Below are 17,962 nucleotides of genomic sequence, written 5' to 3' on the forward strand. Positions count from 1 at the left end.
ATCACTCAATACATTTCAAAACATGATTTTAATGATCATGTAATACTGCATCATGCTTATGTGGAGGGCATTTAGGTGGTTTCTAAAATTTGAGTATAATAAATAGAGTTGAGCCTCATTATTAGTGTAGTCTATCTTTGCAGATTTGCTTGCCTGTTTATTTGTAATACTAAAATCAATGCGTATGGCATTCTTGCAGTCATTCTAGATATGTGCAGAGTGGTAAAAAAAAACTGAGTTACCTCACACACGTGTTCCCAACGGAAGCTAAACAAGGTGATACTGCCTTCTTGTTTCACCTTTCATACTGTACACAAATGTGTTTATTTGGTGCCATGTTTTTTGCACTTGTGTGCATTTCATTGTTGATTTTGCTGTTTAAAAGGCCCTCCAAGGGTAGTGCTTTCTAGTGTTCTAAGCATAAGAAGGCTGTAATGTGCCTTATGGAAAAACACATGTTATTTAATATATAAGCTTATATAAGATAAGCTTTGTTCAGGCATGAGTTATAGCACTATGCTGTGGGTTCAATGTTAATGAGTCAACAATATAAACACAGTGTCTTTTTTTTCCCTTTGGGAGGAGGGATATTTTTTTCTTTTCTTTCTTTTTTAAATTTTTATTGGAGTATAGTTGATTTACAATGTTGTGTTAGTTTCAGGTATACAAGCAAAGTGAATCAGTTATATATACATATATCCATTCTTTTTTAGATTCTTTTCCCATATAGGCCATTAGAGAGTACTGAGTAGATTCCTTGTGCTAGACAGTAGGGCTTTATTAGTTATCTATTGTATACATGTGCGTCTGTGCTGAGTCGTTTCAGTCATGTCCGACTCTTTGCGATGCTACAGGCTGTGGCCCCCCAGGCTCCTCTGTCCGTGGGATTCTCCAGGCAAGAATACTGGAGAGGGCTGCCATGTCCTCCTGCAGGAGATCTTCCTGACTCAGGAATCAAGCCCATGCCTCTTACGTCTCCTGCACTGGCAGATGGGTTCTTTCCCACTAGTGGCACCTGGAAAGCTTTTAAGAACCTAACCATGTGTTTCCCCTAGGAGCAACAGTTCAATATTTGCTAGTTTAGGGTCTGCAGTAACTGTATAGAGCACAAATACCACGAATGATGAGAAGTGACCATAACGTCATAAAGGTCATCCCTGTCCACAGATAACTGTCCTTAGATCCACTATTCCCTGAGGACAGATTCCTAGAAGAAAATTACTGGGTCAGATAAACAAGAGTACTGTCTTAACTGAAATTCTCCTGTCTTTATTATTTACTCAAGGGATAAGATTTCGGTGATGTATGGATTGCTAGGTGCAGATTAACAGCTATAAAAATGCATCTTTTCTTCCCCCCACTCACCAGAGGAGATGAGGAGAAAACTTTCTAAAAAATTTTATTTTCAAACTATTTAATATTTAAACAATTAAAAGCTCTAAGATGGTTGTCATGGACTGATCTGAAGTTGGTTTTAGTGCCTAGAGACAATGAAATTAGTAAATCCAAAAGGGCAGCATTTTCAACTACAGGTTATTACTTAAATTTGAAATTTGGTTTGATGAACACCGTGAAGGCCAGGTGAAAATCTGATGGTGGCTGGTGAATTCTGTCATCCTCAGGCCTCATCAGAAATCAGGAGCATGGAAAACTGCATTGCCATAACGTTGCAGACCCTTAAGTTTCACATCAGTCTACGTTCAAAGGACTGAAATTCTGAGAAGGCTCTAATACTCATACTCTTAAAAAGTCAGCACAGACAGCTACTGCTCACTGAAGCCCATGAATATCACAGCTAAGAACAGTGAGTGGGAAAATCCCTCTTCATTCTGCTTTCTCAACACATGGATCAGATGGGATGGCAGAATGTGTCATGTGACCTATGTTATCTAACCAACATCTGCCTTAGGAGCTACCTGGCACACGGTCTTGAGGCCAATCCCTATCAAGGATCACATCATGGATAACGAATCAAACCCCCACAATCCTTTCAGTCAATGGTTTGCTTCACATCTTTTTTGTTTTTACCTGTTACATTATCATCTGTATTTTCTTCACTTGATATGCTGCAATCTGTCTCCGCAGGTTTCAAACATAAGGAGCTCTTGTTTCTCACTAGGATTTCTTCATCATCATTTATTTCCATATTTAAAGATCCATTTTCACAACTGTTTAACTCCATTTGCCTAAAATTTTTTAAAAGGAAAAAAGTCCAATTCTTGGTCATAAATAGACTGCACAGATGATCTTATTCTGAGGGTTGGTGGGGAAGGGTTCACAATTACCAACTTCTTTTAACACTGATTAAAAAACAGAATTGCTAAATCAAGCCAAATCTCTCATCCCACCCTCCTGCTTCCAAGACAGGTATCTTCCTGTGTTGGGAGCAGGCCTGACTCCAGGCTGAAGTTCAGAAACCATGAATGGCTCTTTATGTACCCTAAGCTTACTCAAACTTCCTGCTCCCCACCAGCAACAGGAAATATTCACTGACAGCTCTTTGGTTTTCAAACAACTTTTCTACACGTACCATATTTAACACTTTTCTCACTTTCCTCAGCTTCTCCCTGGGAGGTTTTTTTCTATTCTCAGGTCTCAAATCACTGACTACTTCCATTTGTTTGCCTAGCAATTAACTGACTAGAAGCCACAAGTTGTGGTCCAGGAAGACAGAAACAACTTGGGAAGACACAATACATCCTGAGAATCTGTTGCTCTTCAGGGTAACAGAAAAGGCTATTCAATATGCAAATGAAATAGCTGATTCTGTTTAAGGGACAATCATAACACCTTACACCCCACTCCAGTACTCTTGCCTGGAAAATCCCATGGATGGAGGAGCCTGGTGGGCTGCAGTCCATGGGGTCGCTGAGAGTTGGACACAACTGAGCTACTTCACTTTCTTTTTTCACTTTTCATGCATTGGGGAAGTAAATGGCAACCCACTCCAGTGTTCTTGCCTGGAGAATCCCAGGGACGGGGGAGCCTGGTGGGCTACCGTCTATGAGGTCGCACAGAGTCGGACACGACTGAAGCGAATTAGCAACAGCAGCAGCAGCAGGACACCTTATAAACAACTCAACTCAGCCAAATTAGAACAAAGACGCATTCCTCTAAGGGGCTTCCCTGGTGGCTCAGATGGTAAAGAATTTGCCTGTAATGCAGGAAACCTGGGTTTGACCCCTGGGTTAGGAAGATTCCCTGAAGAAGGGAATGGCTATCCACTCCAGTATTCTTGCCAGTATTATACTAATAAAATTAAAGGGGGGAAAAAAAAAAAGAATAAAGGAAAAAGGTCCAAGCTATGTGGTGATTCCAGAAAAACCATTTGTTTTGTAAAAAGACACTATATTTCAACTCAGTAATTAAAAATGAGTATATATTGATGAAATACTTCAAAAGAAAAAAAAAATCTACAAAATGTTCCTTGTAGAAATATTTAGATCAAGAGAAAATTGTTAACCAAACAGGAACAATCTTTGTACTAAAGAAGCAAACAGTATATAAAGAGATGAAATATTAAATTATAACTTGAAAAGACAGATACATGGATTATGTCAAAATATGGAAATGCTTATATGAAATAATAACCAAGTAAAGACCTTCACTTTCACTTTCAAAGACCTTATTTAATAACTGGAACACAACTGTGTAAACATGTACTTTTTTCTAATAATTCAGATTTTGATATTACATCCTTTTCCCAACCCGTAAAGCTATCTTTTTATTTTTAAACAAAATAGCACTGTCTTTTCTGATACATGAAGTGAAGTCGCTCAGTTGTGTCCAGCTCTTTGCGACCCCCATGGACTGTAGCCCACCAGGCTCCTCAGTCCATGGGATTTTCCAGGCATGAATACTGGAGTGGGTTGCCATTTCCTTATCCAGGGGATCTTCCTGACCCAGGGATCAAACCCAGGTCTCCCACGTTGTAGGCAGACACTTTAGTGTCTGAGCTACCAAGGAAGCACACTTAAATCAATGCTCAGCTCCTCCACAAGAGAGGAGGTTCCAACACTCAGGCACCAGAGAGATGAAAAGTTACTAGACAAGATGCATGAGATCCATATCCTGGGGAAATGCAAACTTCTTCACTAGTAGTCAGTGTTGAATGAAAGTCTGCATTGCTTTAGGCTCACCCAAAAGAGACACCCAAAATCAGACACTGTTTCCCTTGGTATCATCTCAAACCATGAGAAAAACCACCACATGATAAAAATATTATTAAAAACAAAAACAAAAACAAGAAATACCAATATCCTTTTTTTAATATTTTTAGAAAGAAGAAAAAACAAAAACTGTTACTGTACCTTTCCAATGAATTATGAATCGGTACAATAGGATGTTTCATCTTTAAAAGAAGCAAAGAAAAGAAAGTTCACATGTTAAAACACCCAATAGAATATATTTAGAGTTTTATCCCATATGAGAGTGGTAAATATGATCATAATACACACTACCCTACTCAAGAGGAATCTCCTTAGGTCCCGCCAAAAGAAAGGAGTCACTGAACCCAACCAGTCTTTCATAGTTATTCAAATAAGGGTACCCAAATTTCCAAGAAAAAGGAAAATGGTCTTTCGAAGGACCTGAATACTATATTCAAATGCTTGGCTTTCTTGTAATTACAATCACACTCATTAAAATATTATTAAATGCCAAACTATGATGCAGCATTTCACCAAACACTGGAAGTATAAAGGTTCACAGTATAGAGTTCTTGCCCTCAAGGTAATTTCAATACAGACTGAGGCTAAAACAGGGGTATGTGTAGAGGAGGAACTCTTAGCCCAACTAAGGGATTCAAGGAAAGAGATTAAATTTTGAGGGATGAGTAAAAGCTAACCAGGGAAAGACATGTGAGAAGTGCATTCTTGGTACTGAGAAACGGCCCAAAGAAGTGGGGGAGCTATAAGCAGTTAACAGCTTTAAACCTGGTTATGACAAAAAAAAAGAAAGGCTGGTGATGTGGGAAGCAGCTAAGACATTTTGATTTTAACCTGTAGGTAACAAGGGAATCACCAAAAGTTTCAGGTGGTCCAATTTACATTGCATGAATAGAAATATTGTAGGCTGCCTGAAAGAGTAGCCAAAAGGCAGTTAGTTACAAGGTTACCACCAATCTCAACAAGACTCACTGGACAAGGAGGCTGGAGAAAAGAGGCCAGTTACATCAGAGAGAGAGAGACACGTCTAGGTGGTAAAACTGCCAACAGTACCTGAGTGGATATGAGGGACTGAGGGCAGATATAAAAGTACACATAAAGGAAAGTCCACTACAGTTGCCAAAGGGAACTCATCGGTTGCCTTCCTTATATAGCAGCTCAGTCTAACACGTTCTTAACTTTCCATTATGCCCTGCTGCAGCCAAGTTGAGCTGGTCTGTTACCTTGTTGGACTTGAGCATAGCCAGCTGAGGTGACCCTGGAGGTGTGCGGTAGAGCAGCTCAGAAGTGAAGGCTGCGTTTGCAATCTGCATGCATTCTTCCAAAGTCTTGAGAAAAGTGTTACAGGTTGATTTCAGCAGAGTTCCCACATCAATTCCCTCCTATGAAACAACCAGAGTGGAAGATGCCTTTACTTTGCCAAAAAGGAAAGAGCCCAATTGTGGAATAGTCTTAGAGGTTTTATCCACCACAAAACAACAATAATAATAATCCCATCTATTTTGCTGGACAAATATGTGTACCAGTTATAAAAGAAAATGACTAAACAAGTCTATTTATCTATTATCCATACACAAGCCTTACCCTCAGCCTGCCCTTCATGCTTACTCGTCACTCCAGCTGAAGGCAACAACTTCTATATGACAGCAATATGTCAGGCACTGAGCCCTCATGGAGTTTCTAGTCTATAAGGGGTGGCAGACACCAAACAGAGTCACATGGATTGATGACCAGTGGGACCAATGGAGAAACATTTTCTGAGTGAAAAATGAGCTTCCAGAACAGAAGTATTAGAAACCAAATACGACATTATTTGCTTTCAGAATGGGCTTTTTGGCTTTCAGTACAGACGAGTCTAAAAGGTTTTTGCAACTGGAATTCTTTTGAGCATCAGATCATTTTTTTCTCCAAGTCATTTCACTTTCTCAGTGTGATACTGGATATTGATACTAATAAGTTGTTCAGAAAACAGGCCACCCTCAGATTAGAGAGTATGGTAACCACATCTTAGTGGTGTTAAAGCTACCAGATTTGGCCCAAGATGGAGTCACTCATGCTAAGCCTCACATCAGCAAACCAGAAATGTAGCTACGTTTCTATGCTGGGCCTCCCAGAAAAGGCAGGCCTAGGTCAACCAATCAGTGCTTGCCTGCTCAGCGCAAGTTACTGACCTGGCTCCAAGACTTCCCTTTGCTCCATATAAGAAAAGTAACCTTGTTTTAACCATTCAGGAAATATCCACTAATAACTTCCTTGTTCCTGCTCACTTTGGTCCACAGAAATCTCTAGCCTGGTACAGCTCTTCACAGCTCCTTTCAATCTGCTGGATGGACTGGATGCTGCTCAATTCATGAACTGCTGAATAAAGCCAGTAAGATCTTTAAATTTTACTCAGTTGAATTTTGTTCTTTAACCATGGCCCCTATGTTTGCTTTAATTTATTATTTCTAACAAGTGAGATGTTAATGGTTATGAACCACTATGATTCAGATACCAATCAGAATGTGTGATTTTTTTCCACACCACCAAGAAATTCCTGGACACCAGCCAGGTGTCCTACAGGTCTACACAATATACCTGGAAATAGTGTCAGGTCTCACAGATTACATGCTCAGTCCTACAAGATTGCTTCCCACCCCCACTTCAGACACCAATGGCAAGTTCAGGGTGTCACTTGTACTACTGACTGACCTACTATAGACTGCAGATTCCAACAACCCCCTCCTTGTGTTTAACTACTTTACCAGAGCAGCTCACAGAACTAAGAAAAACATTTTACTTGCTAAATCACTGGTTTATTATACAAGGGTATAACTCAGGAGCAGCAAGATGGAAGAGATGCACAAGACAAGGCATGTGGGAACAGGCTTGGAGCTTCCATGCTCCCTTGAGTGTGCCCCTCTCCCCAGTCAACACTATTTACCAACTCAAGAGCTTTATAAACCCCATGCTTTGAAGTTTCATTAAATGGGCATGATTGATTAAATCATTGGCCAAGGGTGACAGAGGGTCAATCTTCAGTCCCTCTACCCTCTCAGGAGGTGAGGGGATAGGAAAGAAAGTAACCAACCCTACTTAGTAGGGTCTACTGTCAACCAGAACCTCCATCTTTAGGCACTTCTCAATAGTTGCCTTATTAACATAACAAAAGACATCTTGATCACTTGCAGGACAGGAAATTCCAATGGTTACCTTAGGAACTCTCTGCCAAAAACCAAAGACCAAACATATGTTTCTTATCATAAACCACAACAAGGCTTCCCTGTTGACTCAGTGGCAAAGAATCCACCTGCCAATGCAGGAGACCCAGGAAAGACAAATACATCTTCAAGAAAACTGGAGATATCAAGGGAACATTTCATGCAAGGATGGACACAATAAAGGACAGAAACAGTAAGGACCTAACAGCAGCAGAAGAGATTAAGAAGAGGTGGCAAGAATACACAGATGAACTGTACAAAAAAGAGATCTTAATAACCTGGATAACCACGAAGGTGCGGTCACTCACCTAGAGCCAGGCATCCTAAAGTGTGGGGCCAAGTGGGCCTTGAGAAGCATTACTATGAACAAAGCTAGTGGAGGTGATGGAATTCCAGCTGAGCTATTTCAAATCCTAGAAGATGATGCTGTGAAAGTGCTGCACTCCATATGCCAGCAGATCTGGAAACTCAGCAGTGGCTATCTGCTGTGCTGTGCTGAGCTGCTCAGTCGTGTCTAACTCGTTGCGACCCCATGGACTGTAGCTTGCCAGGCTCTGCTGTTCATGGGGACTCTCCAGGCAAGAAAACTGGAGTGGGTTGCCATGCCCTCCTCCAGGGGATCTTCCCAACCCAGGGACTGAACCCAGGTCCCACCAGCATTGCAGGTGGATTCATCAACTGAGCCACAAGTCAGTTTTCATTCCAATCCCAAAGAAAAGCAATGCCAAAGAATGTTCAAACTACCATACAATTGTACCCATTTCACACACTAGTAAGGTTATATTCAAAACCCTTCAAGCTAGGCTTCAGCAGTACAAAAACCGAGCACTTCCAGATGTACAAGCTGGGTTCAGAAAAGGCAGAGGAACCAGAGATCAAATTGCTAACAATCAATGGATCATAGAGAAAAGCAAGGGAATTCCAGAAAAACATCTACTTCTGCTTCACTACACTAAAGCCTTTGACTGTGTACAACAAACTGGAAAATTTTTAAAGAGATGGGAATACCAAACCACCTTACCTGTCTCCTGAGAAACCTGTATGCAGGTCAAGAAGCAACAGTTAGAACTGGTTCCAAATTGGGAAAGGATTATGACAAGACTGTATATTGTCACCCTGCTTATTTAACTTCTACACAGAGTACATCATGTGAAATGCCAAGCTGGATGAATCCAAGCTGGAATCAAGACTCCCAGGGCAAATATCAACAACCTCAGATATGCAGATAATACCACTCTAACAGCAGAAAGTGAAGAGGAACTAAAGAGCCTCCTGATGAGGGTGAAAGAGAAGAGTGAAAAAGCTGGCTTAAAACTCAGCATTCAAAAATGAACATTGTGGCATCCAGTCCTATCACCTCATGACAAATAGAAGGGTAAAAGTGGAAGTGGTGACAAATTGTCTTTTTTGGGCTCCAAAAGCACTGTGAATGGTGCCTGCAGCCATGAAATTCAAAGATACTTGCTCTTTGGAAGGAAAGCTATGACAAACCTAGACAGTGTATTACAAAGCAGAGATATCACTTTGCCAACAAAGGTCCATATAGTCAAAGCTATGGTTTTTTCAGTAGTCATGTATAGATGTGAAAGTTGGACCTTAAAGAAAGCTGAAGGCATCAGAATTGATGCCTTCAAATTGTGGTGCGGGAGAAGACTCTTGAGAGCCCCTTGGACTGCAGGGAGGATATCAAACCAGTTAATCTCAAAGGAAATCAACTCTAAATGTTCATTGGAAGGGCTGATGCTGAAGCTGAAGCTCCAATACTTTGGCCACCTGATGTAAAAGAGCTGACTCACCAGAAAAGACCCTGATGATGGGAAAGATTAAAGGTAAAAGGAAAAGGAAGTGGCAGAGAATGAGATGGTAAGATAGCATCACCAACTCAATGGACATGAATTTGAGCAAACTCCAGGAGATACTGAAGGACTGAGGAGCCTGGCATGCTGCAGTCCATGGGATCACAAAGAGTCAGATATGACTTAGCAGCTGAACAACAACAAAAAATCACAACACCATAGCCACAGTTTCATTAGCAAGTTTCCGAGGCACTTACTATAAACACTTCCTACTAATACAAACACTTTTGAATTAAATACTTACTATAAACACTTCTGAATTAAAAGTTGCTGCATTCACTCTCTTCTTTCCCTCTAGACCAGGGCTTCTCTTCCTTGGCTCCACTGGCATTTGGGGCTGGCTAATTATTGGAGGAGGAGATGGAGGGGGAGTGGCTCTCCTGTCCCTTCCAGATATTAAGCAGCATCTGGCCATCTGACCTCTCTCCCTTAGATGCCAACAGCACTCCCTCAGTAGTGACAACCGAAACTGTCTCGGCCATGGCCCAATGTCTCCTGAGGCGCAAACTGCTCTGGCTGGAGAATCACTGCTCTAGGTTCTAACATCCCAAAAGCAGCACTGAAGGCCCTCCCTCTGCCCTCCCTCAGCATAGTGTCTTGTACACAACATGCTAAATTAGTAAGAGAGATCCCCCCACCCCAAAGAGTGAACGAAAGTGAGCTAAAACACTTTTATTAGAAAAACTTAGAGCACATATACTATTAGTAGCATAGTGCTATATTACCTAAGTAATGATAATCTACAGATTCTTCATTTTTGTAGGCACCGTTTCTCAGATAACTTCTTTGAGAGCAGAGCAGAGACCTCTCTCTGGCTAATGTGAACCATTCAATACATAGATTAACACCAGATACATCTTTTAATATATGTTTTAGAATGAGAAAATAACAATTTCATTAATAAGTGATAAAGATTTCAATCCTTGCTGACGATGGAGAGAAATAAAGCTGTGTCTCTATCTCTGAAAACGCTAGTCTATACTAAAGCAGAACATCTACCGTGGTGAAATAAATCCTGTTACAGCCTCAACAGAGGTGACAGATACGCATAACTGACACGCAAGATGCTGTCATCTTAGGAGCCACATCAATGGTACAGAAACAGCGCTGTTAGACAGTTAAGGCTGTATTTTTACAAGTTATGCAAACTGAGAAGACACGTATTCTAGTACACTAGTACTAAAGTTAAAAGTTCCAAATGTTATCAATTAATCCTGAATTCTTCCCAGGAAGGAAAACTATATGCTTCCATATGCTGAAATGCATACATTTCTTCTCTTTGTTTAAGTCTATCACTTATTTTCTGTGAAAAACAGTATATTCCATGGTATGGATTATGTAAGAATATGCATCACAGGTAAGCAACATCTGGTGCTACTTTTCAAAGACGAATGGTATTTTACCTCAGAACTGGACACGCCAGTTGTGGTCACTTCTTTCGTTTTATCTACTTGCTGAACAAGAAGATCACAGTAGAGTCTTAGCTCTGACATTTTGGTTTTCAAGTTTTCAGTGTTTTCAGCAAATTCTAAATAACAAAATGATGAAAATGCAATTATCAGAATAAATAACTGATATACTAGTTGGTATACTATACAGATAAAATATAATCTATGTTTTAAAGTCAGATGTTTATATTATGGGCTACAGATACTATATAACTGAAGTTATGGGAACAAGAAAAACAGAAAAAGGAGATTCCTAGCCTTCTGAAGTAATCTACACTATTTCTTGACCCAACATATTTACTAATCACCAGTTCAGGAAGGAGACATATACCTCTGATTCACTTGTGTCAGAACTGGGAACAGAGTCAAAGGTTCAGAGTTTTGATCTCAGTTCTGCCACAGTTTTTCTATCTGTAAAATGGGGTCACACCTATCTACCTGCTAACATGGTGCTCAAAACTGGGAAGCAGTGGTCTGTAACATGCAATGACCACTAATAAGATAGCTCATGAATCAGAGGACTGGTCCAGCATGCTGCCTGGAGAGGCAAATGGCACCCTCTGCACACCTACTGTGTTTTCATTAGGTCAGCACTCCATCCACCCTGGCACCAAGGGCTCGGCTACAGTCATTACTGCCTCTGTTTTGTTCTCTGTGAAAAAGCCGGCACATTCTACCTGACATGAGTCAGAGCTCACAGAGTCAAGAATTTGTTTTTGACTTAGCATTAAAAGGGCTTCCCTTGTAGCTCAGCTGGTAAAGAATCGGCCTACAATGCAGGAGACCCCAGTTTGATTCCTGGGTCTGGAAGATCTGCTAGAGAAGGGACAGGCTACGTAATCCAGTATTTTAGCATTAAAAACCAACCAAGAGGCCATCTTACTGTGTCTACCTCAAAAGTGAAGCACATCTGCCATTATGTGCCACAAGAAAGGTCCCTGAAACACTTTTCCCAGAGGCCCCTCTCTCTCCTACCAATCTTTCCAGGTGTACATTTGGGGATGCAAGGTCGGAAGGCAGAGCTCAGGCAGTAAGCTCAGGCACTTGTGACCCAGGACAGATAGAAAGTTATGTCACGGTTCTCAGGAGACCTAATGATGTTGAGTTAATGAGCATTAAGCAGCAGGAACCTGACAATTAAGCAGCCATCCACCCCAGGAAAAAGGAGGGGTAAGTGGGGTGCTACTGTAACAAACACTCAGATCCAAGGCTTCCTCTGGCTCAGCTACCCTTTACCAAAAGTGACCTTTGTGCCAGACAAGGTACTAGGCAGTTTTATATCATCACTGATCCTCATGGTAATTCTTGTAAGGTAGGTAATTACCTCTTCCTAAAACATAAGGAAACTGAAAATGAGAGAGGTCCTATGCCGAGGTCACAAAGCCAGTACCCTACAAAGCCATGATTTGAACCCAGTTGTGTCTGGCTCCAAAACCTACCCTCTTTCTACTATGACATGCTAGGAGAGAAGAGTCAGGTATAGATTGTTTAAGTTCCACTGAGATGTACAGCACCTACACGACATAAAAAGCTGGCTGTGGCTAGGTGGTCAGAAGCAAGATAACAAATATGGGAACCCAGAGATGCCACCAGGTAATTCCCAGGGTTCCCAGGCCAGAGCACAATCAATACTTGCCTTTCTCCTTCTGGGTCCTACTGTCTGTCAGGCAAGCCTTGGCTGACCCCAAGGCTACCAGCCACCGCTGTCTCTCAGCCACACTTCTGGCCTTCAGGTAGAAATATTGTTCCCCAGGGATGATCAGATCCATGCGTGTGTTATCTACAGAATGAACTGGGAGCAAGGCAGAGGGAGGTCAGAAACCCAGAAGAGCCCTGTCTGGGTAGCCTCCACTCTACCCAAACTCCTCAGCTTTACTGGGGCCAGTCACTGAGGACTTCTTCCAAAAGAGGATGCCAGCCCTCACAACTTCTGGTTTATTTATCTCTTCCTAGAGGTCTCTGCTGATGAAGAAGGAAAACTCTGCAATTGGCTCCAAGGTCTCACCAAGACTTTGGCCTAAAAAAGAAGCACTTAAATCTCCTCAGGATCTTTTAGAAGAGGAGAGAGGAAAAATCTCTCTTTTGGCGTGTGTGTGTGTGTGTGTGTAAAGCATGCTGCTCTGCAGCCAAAATGGCTTGATGCAAACAAGTAAGGATGTGCTCTTCATCTCCTTGGGGTGCTGGAAAGCAATTAAACAGAGTAATTTTACTCTTCTACCTTCCTTTACATGTCATATTAAAAAAGTGACAACTGGAAAGCAATCAAGAACACAGCACTTTCCCTTTTCTACCTTCCTTCACTCATTATGTAAAAAATGTGACAATTCCCTTAAAGCCTTTAGGAGAAGAAACAAGCAAGCCACACTCTCCTTCACCCTCCAAACCCTGGGCCCCTAATTCCGTTCTAATCGGTTTCTGAGCCACACCCTCCCAGCATATCCTAAGATTCCTAAAACCAGGAAGTAAAGGCTGTTTGTAGGTCGGTTAGGTGTTTGCTTGTTTAGTTTTGAGTATGGTGGTGGTGAGAAGGTAGGTACGTGTCCTGATCTAAACACAGAAGTGTCTGATGTTGCAATAAAAACACAAGGTTAGAAAATTGCCTCAAGTGCCAGGTGAGCAAGAGACTGTGAAACGGTACTAGATGTGTGATTAATAAACACACTGCTCTCATTTATTTTCATTACCTCTTAACCAACCTTCTTGTAAAAACTGCCTGCAGTTTTAGGTCTTACTTGCAAGGTTTTTTTTTGGGGGGGGTGGGGTACGTAACATAATATATCTTTGTCTATACTTTGGAAGCAGCACAGAAAGGCCTAAGAAACCAGTGTTTTGGTTTTTTTTTAATCTTGGGGGAGAAACAGAAAGAAAAATAAACCCTGCAAATTTCTTGGCTTCTCACCTTGGATTTCACAGACTGCCATCTGGATGCTCCCTTTGCAACCTTTCCAGGCATCTTCAGGAGAATCATAGTAAGATAATATCCCCCCACAGAGAAGGAACCACCGAGGCTGCCAACCTGCAAACAGAAGCAAGAGCATGGTCTCAATTACTGCTTCCCAGGACACAGTATAGGACCTAACAAAGGATGCTGGATTCCAGCCCCAAGGAACTTACCTTCTGGGGGAAAATTCTAAGGGAAAAAAGCTAGAAAAGATGTATATTTGATTTCATTTTTGCAAAGGAGTCTGGAAGGAGCAGCAATAAATATAGTGATGATTCTCTAAGTAAGGGGATTACTGATGATTTTTATTCCTTTTTCTCTCCAATACAGTACTAGTAATCTTTGGTTTTTAATTTTTCTAAGATTAAAGATTATTGTTTTCCAAACATTATTGTTAACACACTTGCTTTCTTCCCCTCTGGTTAAGAAAAATTATTCTGAACCTCAAAATGAGACAAAGGATTATACTGACCTTTCAACATTACACAAAGTGCTGCCTAACAGGCCTGCCTAAGGTCATATGATTTCTAGGAATAGATAACTTTAATTTACTGTTTGGTATTGATGCACTGAAATGGAATAATCTTAAAACATTCACGGGCTTAACTATTTTTACTTCAGAGAATTTCACAGGACAAATCATATTCAGTGGAAACTCACATCTTATCTAGTCCTCTTACACAACCTATTTTCTAGTCACACCAAACTTGCTGTATTCCTGCTTCAGAGTTTTCGCTCAAATTGGATCTTTTTCCTAAAAATGTCATCCCTGACTATCTCTTGCATAAGCCTTGTCAGTCTCCTCTGTCAGATTTTTTTTTTCTCTCTCTCTGAAATGCCACAGCCCTTTAAGGATACATTTCTCTCACTGGACTCTTCTATGACTGAGACAGTCAGAGAGAAGGTTGGTAGGAACTTTGGGCAGGGCCCCAAGGGCTGCTCAGGTACATACCTGATGGGCTCTTGGGAACAGATTCACACCAAGTAAATACGTAAGTCACCTATTGATGTCAAAATAGTAATGTCAGGGAACCACTGACAGGGAAGCACCTAGACCCTTTACTGGATGTCAGGAGTCCCAAGGCCTTAACTCAACACCCACACAAGTCAATTACTGGATGGAAAACCTCTTGGGATGAACTTGTAAATTTTGTTTCAGAAGGTGATGCTTCCTGGGCCTGGTTTCAAATTCTATGCAAACAAACCTGAAAGCTACTGTACTTGACACAAACATTACAATTCAAGAAATCAACCTGGTCATGAGATTATGACTTGTTGAGTATACAATCAGCACTCCAGGAGTTGGATACTACTAGTGATACTGTAGCCCTCTGCAAGTCATTGTTTACACCTTACGCATCTCCCCTCACTGAAACAGAAGAATCAACTGCTAAGACCCTGAGAAATGAAAAAGGATTTTGAAATCACCTAGTTCAATCAGCTCTTTCACAGAAAAGGAAACCAATCCCAGACAGGTTAGGTGACCTACCTAAAGTCACAAACGAAGTATACAACAGAGCTGGGAAGAAAACTGTCTTTCTAACACTGTCTCTCCTGGCGTAATAACTCCCAAACCCTGACTCCCCATTGCCAGAAAGCTATCCTGGTATAGAACAGTAGCATCTTCTCACTTACAACTCAACTTCCATGATTATGTTCGGTGTGAAACACTCTCCAAAACCACCAAGACTCTCAATTAGAGGGAAATCAACGTACCCTCAATTATCATATTTTATCAAATTTCAGACCTCACCTGCATTAGTCTTCATTCTCCAGAGAAAGAGAACCAATAATACGTAGGCATATCTACACATAATTTATTATAAGGAATTTGCTCACGCATTACAGAGCCTAAGAAATTCCAACATCTGCAGTCAGCAAGCTAGAGAATCAGGAGAGACAACTTGTAATTCCAGTCCAAAGTCAGGAGGCTTGAGACCCAGGAAGAGTCAATGTTTCAGTGAGAGTGAAAAAACAGGAAAAGACCAAAGTTCCAGCTCAACAGTCAAGCAGGAAGAGTTATTACCCCTTATTCCTTTTTGTTCTATTTAGGTCTTTGGATGGGACCCATTCATATTAAGAAAAGCAATCTACTTTACTATGTTTACCAATTCAAATGTTAATCCCATCCAGAAATACCCTCAGACACAACCAGAATGATTAGTCAAATGTCTGGGCACTCCATGGCCCAGGTGAGTTGACACAAAAAATTAACCATCAGATACCATCAATTTTAAGATAAACTGAAGTACTGGCATATGATATGATTAACAAGGTTTAATTTCCAATATATACAAATAGCTCATACAACTCAACAACAAAAACCAAACAACCCAATCAAAAAATGGGCATAAGACCTAAATAGGCATTTCTGCACAGAAGACATATAGATGGCCAACAGGCACATGAAAAGATGCTCAACATCACTAATTATCAGAGAAATGCAAATCAAAACAATAATGAGGTATCACCTCACACTGGTCAGAATCAGTTCAGTCACTTAGTAGTGTCTGACTCTTTGCGACCCCATGGACTGCAGCATGCCAGGCTTCCCTGCCATCATCAACTCCTGGAGCTTGCTCAAACTCATGTCTATCAAGTCGGTGATGCCATCCAACCATCTCATCCTCTGTCGTCCCCTTCTCCTCCTGCCTTCAATCTTTTCCAACATCAGGATCTTTTCCAGTGAGTCAGTTCTTCGCATCAGGTGGTCAAAGTACTGGAGTTTCAGCTTCAGCATCAGTCTTTCCAATGAATATTCAGGACTGATTTCCTTTAGGATGGACTGGTTTGATCTCCATGCAGTCCAAGGGACTCTCAAGAGCCTTCTCCAACAGCACAGTTCAAAAGCATCAATTCTTCGGCACTCAGCTTTCTTTATAGTCCAACTCTCGCATTCATACATGACTACTGGAAAAACCATAGCTTTGACTAGATGGACCTTTGTCGGCAAAGTAATGTCTCTACTTTTTAATATGCTGTCTAGGTTGGTCACAGCTTTTCTTCCAAGGAGCAAGCATCTTTTAATTTCATGGCTACAGTCACCATCTGCAGTAATTTTGGAGCCCAAGAAAATAGTCTGTCACTGTTTCCATTGTTTCCCTATCTACTTGCCATGAAGTGATGGGACCAGATGCCATGATCTTAGTCTTCTGAATGTTGAGTTTTAAGCCAGCTTTTTCACTCCCGTCTTTAATGGCCATCAATAAAAAGTCTACAAATAATAAACTGTAGACAGGAGAGGGTGTGGAGAAAAAGGAACTCTTGTTACACTGGGTTGGTGGGCATGTAAATTGGTACAGTCACTATGGAAAACAGTATGGAGGTTCCTTAAAAAATTAAAAATAAGAGTTACCACATGATCCAGTAAAACCACTCCTGGGCATATATCTGGAAAAAACTCTAATTCAAAACGATACATGCAGCCCTGTGTTCACAGTAGCACTACTTACAATAGCCAAGACATGGAAGCAACCTAAATGTCCATCAACAGATGAATGGATAAAGTAACACCTTGTAAATCAACTATACTTAAATTAAAAAAAAAAAACTTAGGAAGAACAATATGGCGGAGGAGTAGGTGGACATGAAGTATATCTCTCTCCACAGATACATCAGGAATACACCTTCAGACACAGAAGTGCATGCAGAACACCAGTTGAGAGCAGATAGGAGTACCTGACCAGCAGAAAAGAATATACAGAACCACGCAAAACTAGGTAGGATGAAGGGACTAGGGGGAAAAACAGGACTGTTGGTAGGATTGAACCTGTCCTTGGGGGGTGGGCGAACTGAAACAGGGGTCCGATCCCCACATGGGGGCAACTGTCTTGAGTCAGAGGAGAAACATTTAACGCTGAGAGTGAAACAGTTGATCTGTGGCGGCCTAAATGGAATGAGAATCAGACAGTCTTGCCACAGCCATACATACTGTGGACAGGGAGGAGGGCCCTCTGGAAGGCGCAGCAGCTGGGAGCTGGAGTTTGGGGACTGTGAAGCGACCCCAGGGCAAGGGCTGCTGTTGACTGCGGAGAGACCGATCGAGGGGATGTGAGGGAGGAGATCGTGGTGGGAAATGCCAGTGGAGGAAAGCCTGGCAGCCATGGAAGCAAGGCAATATTGCTGAGTCATGCATAGCGGGTGGTGCCATCTCCACAGCCTCTCTCTCCCCACAGGCCAGCATCGGCAGCTGAACAATAGAGAGGCTGGACCATCAAACGCCCGACGCACTGAACTACAGAGCAGAACACCATCCTGGGTGCCCCTTTAAGTGCCTGACGCGCCGATCTCCAGAGGAGGACCCCAGCCAGGGGGGCCCTCTATGTGCAGACCACCACCCTGGGCACCCCTT

At 41.6% G+C, this 17,962-nt stretch overlaps 1 protein-coding gene across 5 annotated transcripts in view; it reads right to left on the reverse strand.

The window, feature by feature from the left end:
* PLEKHA8 (pleckstrin homology domain containing A8) overlaps positions 1-17,962 on the reverse strand; it is a 68,158-nt gene that overhangs the window by 28,502 nt on the left and 21,694 nt on the right. For 4 of the 5 annotated variants that reach the window (XM_043463294.1, XM_043463295.1, XM_043463293.1 and 1 more), the window contains 6 exons: positions 13,570-13,686; positions 12,307-12,462; positions 10,626-10,750; positions 5,390-5,548; positions 4,311-4,351; positions 2,029-2,186 (listed from right to left, as the gene is read on the reverse strand). In XM_043463294.1, the coding sequence (XP_043319229.1) occupies positions 2,029-2,186; positions 4,311-4,351; positions 5,390-5,548; positions 10,626-10,750; positions 12,307-12,462; positions 13,570-13,591 (661 nt within the window). In that variant the 5' untranslated portion in view covers positions 13,592-13,686. The remainder of the gene's footprint in view (positions 1-2,028; positions 2,187-4,310; positions 4,352-5,389; positions 5,549-10,625; positions 10,751-12,306; positions 12,463-13,569; positions 13,687-17,962) is intronic. The other variant, XM_043463297.1, reaches the window with a different exon arrangement.

The sequence above is a fragment of the Cervus canadensis genome, chromosome 3, assembly GCF_019320065.1.
Source record: "Cervus canadensis isolate Bull #8, Minnesota chromosome 3, ASM1932006v1, whole genome shotgun sequence".
Taxonomy (NCBI): Eukaryota; Metazoa; Chordata; class Mammalia; order Artiodactyla; family Cervidae; genus Cervus; species Cervus canadensis.